Source organism: Panthera pardus, unplaced genomic scaffold (genome assembly GCF_024362965.1).
Source record: "Panthera pardus isolate Hobbes unplaced genomic scaffold, ASM2436296v1 HiC_scaffold_16, whole genome shotgun sequence".
Taxonomy (NCBI): Eukaryota; Metazoa; Chordata; class Mammalia; order Carnivora; family Felidae; genus Panthera; species Panthera pardus.
The window spans coordinates 48004072-48025303 of record NW_026526721.1 but is presented as its reverse complement, the minus strand read 5'-3'; the positions used below and the strand labels follow the sequence as shown (position 1 = coordinate 48025303).

The 21232-nt window shown below is 36.0% G+C and overlaps 1 protein-coding gene across 1 annotated transcript in view; it reads right to left on the bottom strand.

Moving 5' to 3' along the window:
- The window catches only part of ADGRG7 (adhesion G protein-coupled receptor G7), a 77877-nt gene that overhangs the window by 6034 nt on the left and 50611 nt on the right, over positions 1–21232 (bottom strand). The window contains exons 12-15 of the mRNA XM_019448176.2: positions 16386–16732; positions 15597–15693; positions 7556–7711; positions 5344–5500 (exon numbers count right to left, since the gene is read on the bottom strand). Of these exons, the coding sequence (XP_019303721.2) occupies positions 5344–5500; positions 7556–7711; positions 15597–15693; positions 16386–16732 (757 nt within the window). The remainder of the gene's footprint in view (positions 1–5343; positions 5501–7555; positions 7712–15596; positions 15694–16385; positions 16733–21232) is intronic.

The following is a 21232-nucleotide window of genomic DNA, read 5'->3' as shown; positions in this document are numbered from 1 at the left end:
TAGATAAGATCAAATAAAAACAAATTAGAAGTTGCTACATTAATACATAGAAAATCATACTTCAAGACAAAATGGGACCTAAAGTGCCTTGTTATATCAATGAAAGATATAATGCACCAGAAATATACAACATCCATAAATTTCTAGGAACATGAAATACAGCATTAAATTGTATAAACACAAATAGCAAGATTTCATATACAGAGGGAAAAGTCCTGGTAGTATTTTTTATCAGAGTAAAAGTCATTGTTCACTATGAAAGAAGGCATACAGTTAAGACGCACAGAGAGAAATTCTGATTTCAAGATAAGTCTTTCAGGGGTGCCTGGGTGGCTCAGTTGGTTAAGCATCCAACTCTTGATTTCAGCTCAGCTCATGATCTCATGGGTCATGAGTTCGAGCCCTGCACCAGGCTCTGCACTGACAGTGCACAGCCTGCTTGGGATTCCTTGTCTCCCTCTCTCTGTCCCTCCCCTGCTTGCTCTCTATCTCTCTCTCTTTCTCAAAACAAATAAACATTAAAAAAATTTTTAAGATAGGTCTTTCAGTAATGCATACTTGTTTTATCTTAGAGTTTGACATTCTGCATGCATACACACAAACAAAAATCCTCTAAGGTCAAGCAGAATTATCTTCATTTTTAATCTAACATTTTTGTTCATTTATGTCACTATTTTTATCATGATAAAAATCAAAAGATCACCATAATCCTTCTTACAGTAGATTCTCCCAAAATACTAATAGAATGGCTTACAAAAAAGAAAAAGAATATAAATCTTCATCTCTGATTTTAATACAAAATATAAATGCAATGTTTTTTAAAAGATTTATAATTAAATATATACTTGAGATAAGACTCAAGGAATAAAAGCACCTTTAGTCTTATGTATAATTATGTCACAAAAACAACTTCATAAGGTTCTTCTTTTATTTTTTTTTTTAATTTTTTTTTTCAACGTTTATTTATTTTTGGGACAGAGAGAGACAGAGCATGTACGGGGGAGGGGCAGAGAGAGAGGGAGACACAGAATCAGAAACAGGCTCCAGGCTCTGAGCCATCAGCCCAGAGCCTGACGCGGGGCTCGAACTCACGGACCGTGAGATCGTGACCTGGCTGAAGTCGGACACCCAACCGACTGCACCACCCAGGCGCCCCAAGGTTCTTCTTTTATTAAATCAACCCTCATGAAGATAAAAACTACAAACTCTGAACAAAATATTTTTTAAAACCTACCTGAAGACACTGAAGGACAAATAAAAGCAGTTTGAAACTGGAAGGAGAATCTACATTTAAGAAAAAAGGAACTATAACTGGGTAGGATTCCTGTTGTGTGTGGTTTTTTAATATCTTTCTGCCAGAAAGCACACTCTGGTCAGCCCCACACAGGATGACTAAATGAGGGGTTAAAATAGGCAGTCTTATTAGGTTGAAGAATTGGAGGACAGGATTTAGGGCAACTACAACATCTGAAAAATAAGGAAGAATATTCAGAATATCCAGGAGGAAACAGAGAAGGGGAGCTCCAGATTCTGTTTATTAATTCTACCCAAATCTCTAATTACCTATAAACTGTAAATGCATAGAGTAAACACTAAGAAGTCTGTCTATGGCTAAAAAAGACTACATAGAGATTTCAGCTGTTGTCCACCCTAGGAGAGATAGTTTTCAGTTTTAGTCCAGCTAAGCTAATTATATGCTAAGTCCATTCTTGGTAGGAATAAAACAGAATGCAGAGTTGCTGCAGTGTATTATTTATAATGTCCAGGAAACAACCAAACTTACTAGACATATAAAGAAACAGGAAAACAAGGCTCATAGTAAACAAAAAGATAATCAGTAGAGATTGACTAAAATGACCCAGATGTTAGAGTTAGCAGACAAAGATTTTAAAGTGTTATGATAATACACGTAAAGTTGTAAAAGAAAATGTACTCAATTATGAGCCAAAAATTAAGAAAATCATCAAAATAAAACCTATTAAAAATTATAAGATAAAAATTCTGAAATGAAAAAAATACAGTATCTGAAATAAAAATCACTAAATAGAGTTAACAGAAGACTGGAAATGATTAAAGATAAAATCAATGTCCTTAAAGATGGATCACTAAGATAATCCTATCTGATGAACAGCAAGAATAAAGAATGATAAAGAATAAACAGCTCAGGAACCTGTGGAACAATATCAGATGGTCTAACATACATATGATTAAATTCCCAAAAAAGAGAAAAGTAAAAGAACAGGGTAGAAAAAGTATTCGAAAAAATAAAGTTCAAAAATTCCTCAAGTTTGGTGAAAGATCTAAATAAACAGATTCCAGGAACTCAGCAATCCCAAGCAGAATGAATGCAAAGAAAATAATACCTGGGCATATCCTAGTGAAAATGCTGAAAATCAAAGATAAAGAGAATCCTGAAAGCAACCAGAGGAAAATAAAGCATTACATAAATGGGGGGGGGTGGGGCAGGAATATGAAACACTGAGTGTGTCCCATTAGAAACTAGAGCAGGTTTGTGAAATGACTTCTTCATAATACTTCATAAAAGTGAAAAAAATTTTTCAACCCATAATTCCATATTCAATGATAGTATCCTTCAAAAATGAAGGCAAACAGAATAAAACACTTAAAATGGCAACAGAAAACAAATGGCAAAATGGTACATATAAATTCACCCATATTAATAATTGCATCAGCTCTAAATAGACTAAATATTACTTAAAAGACAGAGATTGTCAGGATGAACAAAAGGGTAATACCTGCCTATTTGCTATCTACAAGATACATACTTTTAATGTAAAAGCACAGATGGGTTGAAAGTGAATATATTAAAAAATATATACCCCATTAATCCAATATATACAAGAAGGCTGAATATCAGATAAAGTAGATGTCACGACAAAGAGTACTTTCAGAGTTATAGATGGACATTTCCAAAGGACAGTCAATTCCCTCAGAAGACATCACAATAATAAATGTATATGCATCTAATAGCAGAACTTTAAAATACGTGAAGCATATTGACAGAATTAAAGGCAAAATAGACAAATCCACAATCACAGTTAGAGATTTTAATGCACCTCTTTCAGCAATTGAGAAAAACAGGAAAAAATATTGGTAAGGATAGAAAATCTGTACAATACTAAAAATCATCTTAACCCTACTGACATTTTTAGAACACTACACCCAACTACACAATGCACATTCCTTTCAAGGGTAAATGTTTTATCAAGATATAGCAATTCATGGCCATAAAACCATCATCAATAAATTTAAAAGAAATGAAATAAAAAATTCACACAGAACTTACCTAGACTGAATAATGAAATAACAGAAAAACTAAATAGACCAATAGCAAGCAAGAATATTGAATAAGTAATCAAAAGCTTCCTAATAAAGTCCAGGACCTGATTACCTCACAGATGAATTCCACCACACATTTAAAAAATAATTAATATTAATTCCTCTTAAACTCTTCCAAAAAGCTGAAGAGGATAGAATACCTCCAAACTCATTTAATGAGGTCAACATTACCCTGATACTAAGCCAGACAAGGACACTGCTGGAAAGAAAATTGCAGGCCAATATCCTTGATGAACATAGATGCCAAAATCCTCAACAACTATGGGAGGTGATAGATGTTTTAATTATTTTGATCTTGGCAATCATTCAATAATGTATATATATATCAAATCATGTTATACACTTTAAATATATACAATTATAAAAATGAACTATTGGGACCTATTCAAGATAAAAACTTCTGCACTGCAAAGGAAACAATCAGCAAAACTAAAAGGTAACCCACATAATGGGAAAAGATATTTGCAAATGACATACCAGATAAAGAGTTAGTATCCAAAATCTATAAAGAACTTACCAAACTCAACACCCAAAAATCAAATAATCCAGTGAAGAAATGGGCAGAAGACATGAATAGACACTTTTCCAAAGAACACATCCAGATGGCCAACAGACACATGAAAAGATGCTCAATATCACTCATCATCAGGGAAATACAATCAAAACCACACTGAGATACCACCTCACACCGGTCAGAGTCGCTAAAATTAACAACTCAGGAAACAACGGCAAAGATATGGAGAAAAGGGAACCCTCTTGCAATGTTGGTGGGAATGCATACTGGTGTAGCCACTCTGGAAAACAGTGTGGAGGTTCCTCAAAAAATTAAAAATAGAACTACCCTACAACCCAGCAATAGTACTACTAGAAATTTATCCAAAAGAATTGGAGTGCTGATTCATATGGGCACATGTACCTAATGTTTATAGCAGCACTTTCAACAATAGCCAAATTAAGGAAAGAGCCTAAATGTCCATCAACTGATGAATGGATAAAGAAGATGTGATTTATATATACAATGGAATACTACTTGGCAATGAAATCATGCTATTTGCAGCATCGTGGATGGAACTGGAAGGTATTATGCTGAGTGAAATAAGCCAGTCAGAGAAAGAGAGATATCATATGTTTTCACTCATATGTGAATCTCAAGAAACTTAACAGAAGACCATGGGGAAAGGGAAGGTGAAAAAAAAATAGTTACAAACAGAGAGGGAAGGGGGCAAACCATAAGACACTCTTAAATACAGAGAACAACCTGAGAGTTGATGAGGGAGTGGGGGAAAGGGATGAAAATGGGTGATGGGCACTGAGGAGGGCACTTGTTGGGATGAGCACTAGGTGTTGTATGTAAGCAATGAACCACAGGAAAATACCTCCAAAAACCAAGAGCACACTGTATACACTGTATGTTAGCTAACTTGACAATAAATTATATTTAAAATAAATAAATAAATAAATAAATAAATGCGATTATATCTGTCAATTATTCCCAATTATTCCACAATAAAGGTTTTTTTTTAAGATAAGACACATAATCTTATAAAATTGTTAGAAAACAGAGAGAAAGAAAAAATTCAGCCAATCCCACAGGGATCTAAGCTCCAGCAATAACTGTAACATCGTCCTTGTCAACCATGGTGAGGAGCTGTCGTGAACCTATTGCATGGGAGACAGGAATCAGGAAGTGTTTGCCAAGCCAATTGCTGTACAAAATTTCTTCTGCTTAGAGAAGAGAAAATAACGTGGTCCAACCCTACTATAATTATATTCTATAAACTCCATCCAGGAAAGGACACAGTAGGTAGGTCATAAAGAGATTTCTTTCCTCTTCCTTCAAAATGTACTAAAAATAGAGTTTCCTAAAATGTAATAAACAATGACCTTCAGGGGTTTCAAAAGAAGAAAACTTCAGTTTAGTCCAGGGTGATGTCATCCCCACCACTGCATGGTGTGCTACTTTCAGACTAACCCACACCATACCTGAGTAGTGTTGAAAAGGCAGAACATGTAGCTGAAGACAGTCCTGACGACATCATTATCAATTAGCATAAGGTATGCCAGAATCCAGGTAATTCCAAAAACAACTGCAATTGATAACATACTAAGAATCTTCTTTAGGGATGAAACCTTTTTTGTGCTAGGTAAGAGAAAGCAAGAAAGAAAATATGAGATTTTTACTTACTAATATAATTTTATTTATTAATATCATGGTTACCCTCTAATTGAGAATACATATTCAGCTGTCCATACACACTATTTAACAATATTATGCATTAGGTGGGAAAAGCACATTAGACCTATGTGCAGATAAAATATGATTTAGCAAGCTTTATTTGTAAAGAACGTGATACCTGCTTAAAAGCTCAGGCGTAAACAGTCCCTTAAATACTACTGCAGTCACACACAGTACTACTGTGTGTGAAATTTCACACGCAAAAATATCAATGTTTTCTTTGTAAAGGAATTTTATTTTGGTAATTACTTTGTGGATCAGCCAGTGAGCAATCCTTTTCTGAACATCTGGGACTTTCCCATGATGCAGGTTGATACGGGAATGACAGGTTATTACAATGTAGAAATGTAGGAATCTGGGCTCAGCCATATGACTTACTAGTGGGATGTTAGCAATTGTTCCACAAGCAGAAGCTTGAATGCATTTTGCTCAGTAGAGCTGGCCTTTTTTTATTGCTCTTTGGAATCCTAACTTCACTATGTCGAGAAGCATAGACTGGCCTAATTGATGATGAGAGACCACATGGAGCAAAGGTTAGTTTTCCCAGCTGAGCAGCTCCCACTCGAAACCAACCAACCAAACACCATCAGGCATAAAAATAAGTCATCTTAGATCATCCATCCATATTCAAGCCATCCAAGACCAGAAAAACCACCTGATCAACATTCAAATTTATGATAAATAGTAAATATTTGTCACTCTAAGCCACTAAGTTTGGGGTGGTTTGTTATGCAGCAAAAGCTAACTGATACAATGAAAGATAATTTGTTAAGCAATTAAACTGTGACCTGATTTTCACTGTAACTAAGCCAACTTAAGAACAATGATCTACCAGTCAAAATTAGAGATACACATTTGTTGCTGTCCGTGGCCAAAATGATACCGTTTTGTACAAAGCAAATATAACTAATATGCAATTAGACTAAGAAGATTTTACCAAGATTTTTCTTCATTACCAGTAAAATAAAGATTTGAAAGATTATCAGTGATAGTCTTTTCCCCCCACATTTCCTCTCAATGTGGACTATCATTCATATAGGAAAGATGATACTTACTCTTGATCAATAAAGCACATATTTAAGATGATATTCCCACTAATGACAGTTTTCACCCATATGTGCATACCAAATGGATCCATTCAGTGACCAAAAAAACTCACAGATGTGCTTATAGTAAATGTACTGGTGCTAAACACAGTCTTGTAAAATTAAACCTGCTGGGTTCATGGCTTCATTAGCACTGTGTTCTAACCAATCTGCATTGTTGGGAGGTGGGGATGGACAGTACATTTGTTTAACAGTTTCTGTTATTTGTCTCTCCAACTGAAAGCTGTTTTGTTTACCAGGGATGACAATGAAAAAGCTTATTGGAGTCAGAAAGGTTATAGAAAGGAGAGAAGCAGTATACATGGGAATTGATAATCCAGAGAATCCAGGGAGCATATGTCCCCCCTGCAGGAAATGTGGACCCAATGTTTCCAGATGCTCCAATATTTTCAAGAGAAAATACAATTTTTAGGTGAAATCTCCCAATTTTATATGTTTTAAATGAATTTTAAAAACAAAGCCATACTCAGATTCAAGAAACACATGGAAAATATAGCCTGTAGCTCTAGTTACCAGCATCTCCTCACAATCTTCCAACTTCTTTAATTATCCAAATCTTATTTCTTGAATATTTGAGACTGGGAGAGAAAAAAATTTTTTCTTGAAGTCTTTGGGTTTAGTTTTTAGTTGGGCTCATATAGCACAAAAGTGTGTTATGTAATACATTGTTGGAAGATGAGGGGAAGATTTACTTTCTGAGACAAAGTTTAAAAGAAAATCTGCCTTGCAAACCACGTATCCTTGCCATTGTACCAGAGTCTGAAAACTCTTTGGGGAACTGTGGACATATTAAAGTGCTGTATTATGTATCAGATGAGTCATGCCTGAAGTTTCCCATAATTGGTAATCTTACCTTGTCAGATTGCGATTATTCTTCCATATCACTTTGACTATGATGATAATAAATACAACAATATTGTTGATGAGGATAATAGTCACAGGTAAGATGAATGACCATAAAAATGGACTAGTTATAAGATCTTTTTTATCTGGAACTGCCAGCCAGCAGCTATGGAGAGAAAAAAAATAATTTTAGTAGACTACAAAAGCTATACATACTGGTTCTCTATGTTATTAACGTTACTGACATTCATTTTACTGAAAGAACTGCTAAAAGCCAATATTGCTTTGCATTCCATATATTTGAAATGACTTTCAAGAATTCAACCACTAGAAAAAAAAATGAAACGGATTAGTTCTGCTGTATTTCTTGATGTATGGGCTAGTGGAAAGAAAATGGCTTTTCAGTCAGGCAGACCAAATTTACATGTCACTCTATCACTTACTAGATGTCTGACTTTAGGGAAGTTATTGTTTTATTTCATTCTTGAACATGGAGGACATCAAATGGTTCAAAATTTTAAAGGTACAAATAATCAGAGAAAGACAACTACCCCTACAACCATCCCTCCTACAACTATCCCTTCTCACCTAGTTTCTATCTCCAGTGTTAATCAATGTTTCTTGTGTATTCTTCCAGATTTAGGCTATGCATAAACCATCAATTGTTTTTTTCTGATTTTTAAACAAATCATAATATATGATACTTCTATACCTTACTTAACAACATCTCTTGGAGATAACTCCAGATGAGACTATAAAGATTGTTCTCATTACTTTTTATAGTTACATACTGCTCCATTATTTTGTTATACCATAAATTACTTACATAGTTTCTTACTTTATAAAAATATTTTAATAGTTATTTAACCTTACTGCATCTGTTTTGTTTTGGTTTTTTTGTTACTGTTACAATTAGTGATGGTGGTTTTGGTGATGTTTTTTCTCATCTATGAAGTATAGTAATCACTTCCTGGCATTGTTGTAAGAATGAATTCATTTATTTAATAAGTATTTATAGAACACATGCTATGTGACAGACATTGTTCTAGATATCAGATATTAGAAGTGAACAACAAAATAATCCAAATATTCTTTCTGTATGACATGATACTATATATAGAAAACTCTAAAAACTCTACCAAAAGAACTGATAAAATGAATTCAGTCAAGTTGCAGGAAATGAAATCAATGTATAGAAATCTGTTGCATTCCTATACCCTAATAATTAAGCAGCAGAAAGTGAAACTAAGAAAACAATGTCATTTACAATTGCACCAAAAACAAGAAAATGTCTAGGAATAAACTTAACCAAAGAGGTGAAAGACCTGTATTCCAAAAACTATAAAACACTGATGAAAGAAATTCAAGATGACACAAAGAGATGGAAAGACATTCTATGCTCATGGATTGAAAAAAATATATTATTAAAATGTCTATACTACTCAAAGCAATCTTCAGATTTAATGCAATCCCTATCAAAATACTGTGGGAAATAAGCTTAGAAACTCCCTGGGCTTGCACCAATGGGTTAACAAGGCATAAAGAATTACAAAGCCATAAGATGCTCACACCCAAGTTTGGGTAAATAAGATTAGGTGAATAAGGATAGAGAAGGGGAGCTAAGGCCCCCAAAATAGAGTAGGGGGGCAAAGCCACCAGAATTGGGGGGACAAAGGCCCCCATACAAAGGTATATCTGGTAAGCAAGATTAGGTATTCAAGGCAAAAATGTCCCCCAATTTAGTACTATAACAGAAAGCTGCTTTCACAGAAAGAAAGGACCAAATCAGGTAAACAGGTACCTAGGGCTATATACCTGATGTGGGTGAAGCTGCTCAGAATGGAGCTGATTAGCAAAAGAAAAGGTGCCTTGTTAACCCTGAGGTTACTTGCTCTGTTTTATCCCCTACACTGGTTAAGATAAACAGACACGGTGCCTCATGTCTGCTGTTAACAACCTCCTGCCCATCTGCCCAGCACCAGGATTTTGTTTTATATTGACCCAAACTCCTAACACTGTATATCTTCAAAACCCCCTTTCCCTCATGCCCATGCGTTAATGTTCACAAATTCATTGTCTCTTTGTACATGTCCATCACATTTGTAAGTCTTCTGATCTTAATAAATACGGGGCAAGGACTCTTATTCGGAGCTCTTGTCTTTTCCCAGACATTAGCCATCTCTCACTTTTAATCCTGCATCCGCTCTTGCTGAACAAGAGAGAACTTTAGGCTTAGAGTCTACAACAAACACTAATAGCATTTTTCATAGAACTAAAACAATCCTAAAATTTGTATGGAACCACAAAAGACCTCAAATAGCCAAAGCAAATTTGAAAAAGAAAAACAAAACTGGAGGTATCACAATTCCAGACATCAAGTTATATTATAAAGTGGTACTTTAAAACAGTATAGTACTGGCATAAAAACAAACACACAGATCAATTAAATAGACTAGAAAGCCCAGAAATAAACCCACAATTATATGGTAAATTAATCTTCAACAAAGAAGGAATGAATATACAATGGGAGAAAGACAGTATCTTTAATAAATGATGTTAGGAAAACTGGACAGTTACATGCAAAAGAATGAAACTGGACCATTGTATCTTACCATGCACAAAAACAAACTCAAACTCAAAATGGATGAAAGACCTATATGTGACGCCTAAAATATAACAACCCTTGAAGAGAGCACAGGCAGTAATGTCTCTAACATTGGCAACAGACACATTTCCCTGCATATATCTCCTTAGGCTATGAAAATAAAAGCAAAAATAAACTGTTGGGACTATACCAAAGCAAAAAGTTTCTGCACAGTAATGGAAACAATCAACACAACTATAAGGCAACCTACTGAATGGGAGAAGATATTTGCAAATGACGTATCCGATAAAGGGTTATTATCCAAAATATGTAAAGAACTGATACAACTCAATATCTGTAAAACAAATAATCCAATTAAAAATGGTCAGAAGACATGAAAAGACATTTCTCCAAAGAAGACATCCAGATGGCCAACAGACACATGAAAGATGTTCAATATCACTCATCAGGAGGGAATTGCAAATCAAAACTACAATGAGATACCACCTCATGCCTGTCAGAATGGCTAAAAACAAAACACAAGAAACAGGAAGTGTTGGCAAGTGTACAGGCAAGGGTACGGAGAAAAAGGAACGCTCTTCATTAAATTTAAAGAACCAGGAATGCAAGCTGGAACAGCCACTATGGAAAACAATACGGGGGTTCCTCAAAAAAATAAAAATAGAACTTCCCTACAATCCCAGCAATTGCACCATGGGTATTTACCCAAAAAATACAAAATGACTAATTCAAAAAGATACATGTATATCCATGTCTATTGAAGCATTATTTACAATAGCAAACTATGGAAGCAGCCCAAGGGTCCATCGACAGATGAATGGATAAAGATGTCACACACACACACACACACACACATACACACACTGGAATATTATTCAGCCATAAAAAAGAATGAAATCTTGCCATTTGCAACAATGGATGGAGATAGAGAGCATAATGCTAAGGAAAATAAGTCAGAGAAAAACAAATACCATATGATCTCACTCATATGTGGAATTTAAGAAATGAAACAAATGAGCAAAGGAAAAAGAGAGAGAGAGACAAACCAAGAAACAGACTCTTAACTACAAAGAACAAACTGATGATTACAAGAGGGGAGGTGGGGAGGGGATGGGTGAAATAGGTGATGGGGATTAAAGAGCACACTTACTATGATGAAAAAAATTAAAACATAAAAATTCCTTTTTTTAGTGATTTTGAAGGAGAGGAATACATAAAACTAACAAATAAAATATATACTGTGTCAGATGGTTACCAGTGCTATGGAGAAAAATAAAGCAGGTATTGAGAGTAGGTATTACTATGTGTATGTGTATGTGTATGTATATGTGTTGGGAGGGAGGGTTTCAATTTAAATAGAGTTGTCAGAAAAAGCATTATGGAAAAAAGTGATATTTCTTTCAGCAAAGATCTGAAGTAGATAAGGGGGAGGGTGTTCTAGGCAGAGGGAACAGCAAGTGCAAAGGCGCTGATTTGAGAACTGAAGGAATAGCAAAGAATCTAGTGCAGCTAGACATAGTATGTAGATGGCATTAGTGAAAAGATGCAAATTATGTTATGGCTTTATCAGTTGTTGCAAGTACTCTTGATGAGAAGGAGAAACCTGACATGATCTGTCTTGAGATCTGGAAGTATTACTCTAGCTAGATGCAGGGATAATAGAAGAGGATACACAAGAGGAGGAAATCACCTAAGAGTCTATTACAATAATCTGGTGACTTGGACCAGGAGAGGAGATGTTAGGAAAGAGTCTGATTCCCAATATATTTAAAGTAAAGCAAAGGATTTATTTACAGGTTGGATGTGAGATGTAGGAGAATTAAGAGTGATTCCAAGTTCTTTGGCCTGAGTACCTAGAAGGATGGAGTTTACCATTAGTGAGATGGGGAAAATGATAAGAGCAGGTTGGGGAGTGAAGACCAGAAGACATCCCATTAGACACCCAAGTGGAGGTGTCAGGTGGGCGTTATTATTTTTTTAATATTTATTTTTGAGAGAGAGAGAGAGAGAAAAAAGACAGAGTGCAAGTGGGGGAGGGGCAGAGAGAGGGGAGACAGAATCTGAAGCAGGCTCCAGGCTCTGAGTTGTCAGCACAGAGCCTGATGCGGGGCTCCAACTCAAAACCGTGAGATCATGACCTAAGCCAAAGTCAGATGTTTAACCGACTGAGCCACCCAGGCGCCCCAGGTGGTCATTATTATTAACAAAATAATTTAAGACTCCCTGGCATTTAGTTAATGTATGTTTTCTTTCCCCTGCGGGCAAAACACCATTATTATACATGTCAGAGGATTTCTAAACTGTTTTGCATTGTAATTTGTTATATTTTAAATTATTAGAAACTTATTTCTAATCCAAATGACCTAGAAGGAAACTGGGAAGATGTTCAAATCTCTGTAATGAATTAAAAAATAAAAAGGAGTGCCTTCATCCATTAACAGATAGGTCTATCCTTAAATAAAATGGTGAGAGTGAGCAAGTTTATCTTCAGGATTTTAGGCTTTCCTTTCATGTGTAACTGGAGGCCAACCCTCCTGCCATTCACAGAAGAAACAGGAGAGCACTTGGCTGAGAATTTAATGAAATCCTTCTGAGAGGAAGGATTTCAAATCTCTAGAAGCAACTTGGCGACAAAGCAAGTGACTATCAAAAGTTTTATTTTTTAAAAATATTTTTTAACATTTATTTATTTTTGAGAGAGAGAGAGAGTGAGCTGTCAGCACAGAGCCCAATGCAGGGCTCAAACTCACGAGCTGTGAGATCATGACCTGAGACAAAGTTGGGCACTTAACTGGCTGAGCCACCCAGGCACACTGCAAGTGGCTATCAAAAGTTTTAAGTGAAAAAGATGAACACACTTCTTATCTAGGCAGTCTAGAGAAACACGGCTTAAGAGGGGAAGAAAGGATAGAGAAAGAAAATGAACAATACACATCTATTGGATAAAGGCAGACTTGTTAATTATGAAACAATTTGACAAATATATATACATATACAAATATATATACATATATATATTTTTCCTTACCTGAGTCTTGAGTTGTTTCTACTTTTGACAATACAATTTCTGAGGATTACTATTTGTACTATAGATCTGTGTGTGTGTGTGTGTGTGTGTGTGAATGTGTGTGCGTGCGTGTGTGCCTATAAATGTACGCAGGACTTCTCAGCCACCTCATACCACTGGGGAGACCTGGAAGGGAAATAGGCTTAGATACTCATGGTCATCAGGAAGTGTGCACTAAGACAGGACTCCTCACCCCCTCTTTCCTTTGTCCTTCCTGGAGAGAGAGTCGTGCTTAATCTCTTCTCATAATAGCTTTTCCTATTGTTATTCTGGGTTTAATAACTCAGATTTGAGAAATAGGCTGTCTAAGAGAGGATGGTTCCTACAGTCAGACTAACCCTTTTAGGTATGGAGTGGAATTTCTAGAATTAAGATTGGAGAGCACACAATGGAGGCTGATCTGACAAATAGCTATGGACCTGAGGTCTGGAGAGCATCACAAGTGGACCTCAGATGAACTGTTTAATTCCATGGTGATTTTGCCAGGAAACATACCATGAAGACAGCTCTATCATACGCAGCATTCACTTGAAAAGAATTTCCCTCTCGGGCATTATAATTTTCCATGTTACCTCAATCCTTCAGGAAAGTATGAAACAGCCTATATGATGGCAGCACCGACAATCAGGGGATGGAGCATTAAAGAGGAGTGTGTCCTGCCCTGCAGTCACCTCTTAATTGGGTCCTTGCAGAGATAGCCGTACATGAGGGAAACTGGGTTAGGGGTTTCACGTGTGACTGGCAGAGCTGGGAGCAGTGGGGGAAAGTGTGGGATATGGTGGTATAATTGCTGGGAGGGTAACTCAAGAAACCAAAAAATACTCCCTTCTCCTTCCACATACATCCTGAAAAAATGTGACCATTGATGCATGTGTATAGGGTGAAAGGTGGGGGATGAGTCCAAGATGAGGCAGATATTCATGTTAAGCATCCTTCCTCTCTTCCCAACTTCTATTATCAGTTGCTTAGTGTCTTCCTTAACACCTACAGTGTGCTCAGGAAAGAATCTGCTCTTAATTATTTATAGCTCAATGTGAATATATCTAAGATGGTAGGCTTCTTTCTCCTGAAGGCCTTGACAGTAGTATGTCTAGCCCTGTCCCAGGGTTAGGGAAGGAAATCAGTGATGCTATATGAAGTGAATTACCCGTCCCGTGAGATATTTGCATCTTACCCCTGTTCTGTAATTGTGGAATTAAAACATTTTTAACTAATTAAAAGATATTTAACCCTAATTAAACAGAGGAAATAGTACCTGGAGTATTTGGCCCGTAAAATCAAGCCAGGAAGATAGCTTCCTAGTCTACAATTGGGCATGGTCAGCCCTGGAACTAGATATGCACCCTGACTACACAGACTTTCCTTGGGTGTACTGGCACATTTCCTAGAATTCTGTTGTTGTTTTTTTTTTTTTTTTTAATTTTTTTTTTTTAACGTTTATTTATTTTTGAGACAGAGAGAGACAGAGCATGAATGGGGGAGGGTCAGAGAGAGGGAGACACAGAATCGGAAACAGGCTCCAGGCTCCGAGCTGTCAGCACAGAGCCCGACGCGGGGCTCGAACTCACAGACCGCGAGATCGTGACCTGAGCCGAAGTCGGCCGGCCGCTCAACCGACTGAGCCACCCAGGCGCCCCTCTGTTGTTGTTTTGTTAAGTTGCTTTGGGACCTAAGGTGGATCTGGGGATGAGAATGGCTGGATTATAAAAGGAGAAGGGAGGATAAATTAAAGAGCAGTTGCTGTTTGGCAGCAGACACACATGTAAAGAGTTCAGCTCAGTTTTCTTCTCTCCCACCTCACATAAAAAGCAAACACCATACAGTCAGGTATTTCCATTAGTAAGTGTTAATTATTCACACTATAATCACAGAAAGAATTTGTAATGTGTGATAAATCATCATCAAGTATTCATAATAATCTTATCAATATAGAACTGGTAAAAAGCATGGATAGTGCTTTTCAAGTTATGAAATATTTTCACACTTGCTTGACCCCTCACCATGACCTCAGAGTGGGTATTACTATCATTGTAATTCCCATTTTCTAGATTAAAAAAACTAAGATAAAGGGTTACTAAGGATCACACATATTGTGTCCTATGATTTTCAGGCTTAATTAAAGAAGACAAATCTAATATAAGAAGTTCAGATTATAAATTTAGAAGGTAATTACTTGTTTTACAAAAGGATTTATCATAGGAAACTTTCATGTCACTATATTTAAAATATAACGTGTTCTTTGAGAATTTGAAATACCCACTTATAATATGACAGTTATAAAGTGAGATTCATATGTACATTGATACTTACATTCAATATCACTGAACAGTTACACTCTTATATCAAATAAATGAACATTTCTTAAAAATATAAACTCACATTTCCTCTTGCCGGTACTCTAACTCCCATTGTGGATCATTTCTATTCAGAGAAAAAATAATTCCCACTGTCAGAGCCACCACGATAGCTGGGACTCCTATGTGGCAAAAGAGAGGCACCAAATTAATAATTTACCCCAAACTGAAATTAATTATAAAAGAACACAAATGAATTATACGTCTGACCCTTTTCAAGACTATGTTATTCTTTCTACTCTAGACAATGTACTAAATGACCTACAGATGTAGGTCAATGGTGGACATAATTTTTCTGTAACTCTTTGCCTCTGTCTTTTATTGTTGGCTGTACATAATAACCTGATACTATTTCTGATTCCTTTGTAACACTTACCACAATTTCCATTCTTAAATGGCCTAATTCCTCTTTCACTTGAAGAAATTTAAATTTAGATACCACGAACACAATTCTTTTCTGGAACTTGAAAATTTTTGAAATTATTTTTCTTAGAGTCACTCTGGTTTTCTTGAAATATTTCTTTTAAAGTAGCTAGGAAACACATTATATGTGGTCTAAATTTCAAATCAAACTACTAGAGATGTTAAAGGAAATTAACATTTGAGTTTAGCTTATGATATGACTAGTACAGCTGCCTGATCACACGTGTCTCCTTCCCAGGAGTGCGAACAACCAGGCAGAAGGCACTCCTGGTGGTGCTGGCTTTCCATTACCCCTACCTAATGGACTTGGGCTGTTAGGCCTTAAGTAGGTATTTGTTTAAGTTATTTCAAGAAAATTAATGTATGACTAAGTGGAAAAGCAAACACTTGCCCCATCCTATTAAAGAGATGAACACAATGAAATGTTGAGGAAGAGGCTTCATGGTCCTAATTAGCAGGAAATAGAGTTGGGCAGCACTGATTCCAGTCCAGGTAAATGTCACTAACAGGAAATAGTGGAGCAAGACAGCCATCACAGTGCAGGTGGGATTCGAGATGACAACAGTATCTTGCATGGGTATTTCATTTTTATCAGAATCCATCTTATTGGTGCCATTATCACGTTTCACTAAGTTTTTATTGGAGTTTTCGATTCCAAACACAAAGAGGAGGTTAAAAATCAACATTGATGTGCACAGGCTGACGAACACCCAGGTTACTGAGGTTTTTCTGACGTTCCTAAAAACAAGTAAATATAATTGAACAAATAGAACATCGGCAAAAAATAAACTCTAGTGAAATTGTGAGTGAAAAAGAAATATTATTACTCGATGTAAATCCAGCTCATAGCCCATGGGCCAGCTGGTAAACCTACCTTTCCAAATGCACCAGAAGAGCTCACTGTCCTCTCATTTCCACAGAGAAGTGAGTTAGAGAAAATAGGTCAATACATCTTTTCTTTTTTTTTTTAAGTTTATTTATTTATTGAGAGAGAAAAAGAGAGCAGGGGAGGGAAGAGAGAGAGAGAGAGAGAGGGAGAGAGAGAGAATCCCAAGCAGGCTCCATGCTGTCAGCTTGGAGCCCAATGTGGGGCTCAAACCATGAGATCATGACCTGAGCCAAAACCAAGAGTCAGATGCTTAACTGACTAAGCCACACAGGTGCCCCCGATACATCCTTTCTTGAAACTGTTATAATAAAAGGTAACTGCTATTCAGCAGAGAGGACTCCCACTGGATTCTACTTTCTGGTATCTATATGCTGTGTAATCCTCTCCCAGGGCCAACCTGTGACTTGATCTCCCTAATGAAATGCGCCAGAAGGCCTGGAAGCCAGGGCCAACTTATTCACCAAAGTAGTGCTTAGGACTAATGATAGTTTTATGGCCCACAGCAAAGTTTTAACTCCTTTTAAAACCAAAAGGGAAAATAATTAACTATTATAGGTCAAAGAATAAATATGAACATATAATATTAATATATTCACCTTTATACCTATACAGTGGTGAAACATTTTCTGATTTTTTTTTTTTAATGGAGGAAAGACTCCATAAAGGCACTCTGCCCATGAAACTCAAAACAAGCTTTCTTTCCCCTTCATGCTTCTGGAAGTTTTGAGCCACCAGGTAAAAAGTCTAGCTAACCTATTGAAGAAACTGCATAGGAATGCTCTGGGACTATGTGGAGAGGGAGAAAGACCCATCTCTCCCAGCATACCAGATGAGGCCCAGGTTAGCCCAACTCCTCCCACCATCTGACTCCTCACAGGAGACCATAAGAGAGACCAATGGAAGAATCACAGCTGAGCCCCATCAAGCCACTTGAGCTCAAATTAAGTCCTTATACATAACATATTAATGTTTTAAGCCACTAACTTTTAGGGCAGTTTCTTCTACTATAATAGACAATAGGTTCCACTCCAGATTTGCAAACATATACAAAGGCCAGCTATAGAAGACTCCAAATGGATTTTTTCTTTAATTTCAAAATAGGAAAAAATTCCACATTAGTAAGTGAACATATGTTCAAATGTGGAGAAAAAGTCTCTTGTACTTTAAAAAGTATTTTATATAAGGGCGCCTGGGTGACTCAGTCAGTTAAGTATCTGACTCTTGATTTTGGCTCAGGTCATGATCTCATGGTTTGTGGGTTCGAGCCCCATGTGGGGCTCTATGCTGAGAGCAGGAGCCTGCTTGGGATTCTCCCTCTCTCCTAGTCTCTCTGTCCCTCCCCCACCCTGGCATACACACACACATTCTCTCTCTCAAAACAAATAAACATATTAATAAATAAATAAATAAATAAATAAATAAATAAATAAATAAAGTCTTTTATATAAAAAAAATCAAGTATGGATTTTAAAAGAAGGCCAGTTTTTAAGAGTCTCTTATAGTTTGCCTCCCTCCCTCTCTAACTTTTTTTTCCCCCCCTTCACCTCCCCCATGGTCTTCTGTTAAGTTTCTCAGGATCCACATTAGAGTGGGCACCCGTTGGGATGAGCACTGGGTGTTATATGGAAACCAATTTGATGATAAATTTTGTATTAAAAAAAATAAGGCCAAATATAATTTTGAACTACTTTTATAAGTTTAAAACAAAATGGTATAAGTTTAGCTTATATTACATTTAAAGAGTAAGGTTTTCATAAACATTTTAAATTAAGTAAAAATATTTAAAATGTGTTTCATGGTCTATTGCTACTAATGACATTCTTCATAATTTGAGTAGACTGATGATTACTATCCCTCTGAAAGGCTTATACTCAACAAAATTTCACCTGTGTCCAAGAAACATATTTTAGGAAATACTTGCTGACAGTCAAATGGCCAAGATGCTCTGGATGATCCTTATAATATAAACCATGCTTGAAGACTGTTCCTTTGTTTGAAGACATAATTTCTGGGGGGTAGAACCAAGGATTCTTTAAAACTTTTGGGTTTGTTACCTTCTCACCTTTACCTAAGATCTTTGCTAGAAAAGAAGAGCCTTTTCTCATTTTGTCTGCAAGCTGGCATTGTTTACCAGGAGTCTTTAAAAGGCAGTGGGAGGGAGAGAGAGAGAAAATGAGAATGGGTGTGTGTGCTCATGCTCACATGTGTGTTCTGTGGTGGCCTACCTGTGTATTTTCAGATTGGCAGAGAATTCAAGGTTTCCCTAAATAAGGGTTGATCTCAAATGTGAGGTTTCATATTGTCTTTACTGTGCACGTATTGTTTACCTTAATGGTTAAAGGCAGATATATCCATAAGGCCCCTTTAATGACATATTATAGTTCTCTGTATACTATGGTATGCAGTCTTATATTAATGAAAGTTACAGAATTTCCATTCACTACCATCTAAGCCTTTCTGGGTTTTTCAGAATACAAGACCTCTTCAAATAACTATTTCCCTAAGTTTATTACTGTGCTTAAAGTTCTAACATCTCCAAGTACCCATTTTTAATATCTCAGAATCTGATGAATAAGTCTGCTTACTAATTACATATCCTTTATGATTTTATAACATTCCATCATGAACCTTCTCAGTCTTTGGATTTCTACAATGCATAAAAAGTGTATATTTAAACAGAACTCTGCTCGTCCTCTTGATGTTTTAGTTGAGATTTTCTGAATAATTCAAAATTTAATTCAGTCTTTTGAAAGTTTTAATGACCAGAACTGCAAAAAGTACTCAAAAGATTCCTTTTATATAAAAGCAAAGTTAGCTTCTAATTTTTTTCCAGTTTCAAACAGAAACTGTAATCCACAGGAAGAACAGGCTATTTTCAAATAGCCTGGCTCCTCTGTACATTTCTATATTCTGTACATTAATATTATGTTATTTTTCTATATAATATATGTAATTATATAATGTATTATAACATATATTATGTAGCTTATATATCTTATGTATCTAAATTATTTATAATTTACTATAAATTATACATATTATATGTAATTTATATATAATTATGGGGGACCCTGTCCATGAACAAAGAAAACTATTTGATTCACGTTTAGAAGTCAATACCATTTTTTAATTTTTGTTTTTGTTTCCTGATGAATTTTTAGTGACATACATGGCAGCATAACTGTGCTAAGAAACATGTCGATAGAGAATGAAAAAAAAATCTGAAAACCACTAGAAGTACTGAAATTTTAGGCAAAGACACTAGTTATGTACCTACCACAACTTATTCAAATGGGTTCAAAAACTGTTCAAGTATGATTACGATAGAAAGACAAATAAAAGGGGGCCCTGGTAGCTCAGGTGGTTATGCGTCCAACTTCAGCTTAGGTCGTGATCTTGCAATTTGCAGTTCTTGAGTTCGGGCCCCTCATTATGCTCTCTGTGCTAGCATAGAGCTAGCCCATTTCAGTTCCTCTGTCCCCCTCTCTCTGCCCCTCCCCCACTTGCTGTCTCTCAAAGATAGATATTTTAAAAAAAGAAATACAAATAAAAGGACAAATATAAGAGCCATTTCATTTTACATAACAGACCTGTAACTACATGACATGCAATGTTCGTTCAAGGCGCTTACCACTATTTGTAATCATATATTTAATTCTGTATATATCTGTATAACATCTGTCCTTGCCAAAGAATATAAATATCATGAGAAATGAGAGCTTACTTGCTGTTCATAGTTTGGTATTCAGTTTGTATGTGGTGCTTGGCCCATAATTAGCACTCGTTATAAAAACTTTGAGTGAATGGCAAGAGATTCATTAAGTGTGATAGATAAAGAAGAGGAATCAAAAGGAGTTCTGGCTCTTTGAACAAATGGCTTTTTCTAAATATGAGCAGAGAAAGTGAAAAATGTGCCTGGGTCATCTTGCTGTACCTGAAATTAAAAAGTGCTTAAAGACTGCTAGGGACATGCCAAAACAACATGAAGAGACTCCCTCTGGTTACATTCAAGAGTACACTTCTTTACAAAGGAATAGAGTAAAGAGAAAGAATCATTTTCAACCATCAAGGTAATAATATATTCCAACAAGAGCCATTGAGTAAAAGTTGGGGGACAGAATAGTCACACAATTTTAAAGTATCATCCCACAGATTACTTATTGCTTACAAAGGGGAAAATATTAACCTTTAGGGTGTAGAATTCCAGTAGACACCACTGTAAACAAGGAATCCAACTTAATACAACCAATAATGGGACAAACCGACATCACATGCTTCTTGCTATACCACACTGAAAAAGACTTAATGATTTAGTATTCTCATCAAAAATGTTTAACCCCTATCTAATC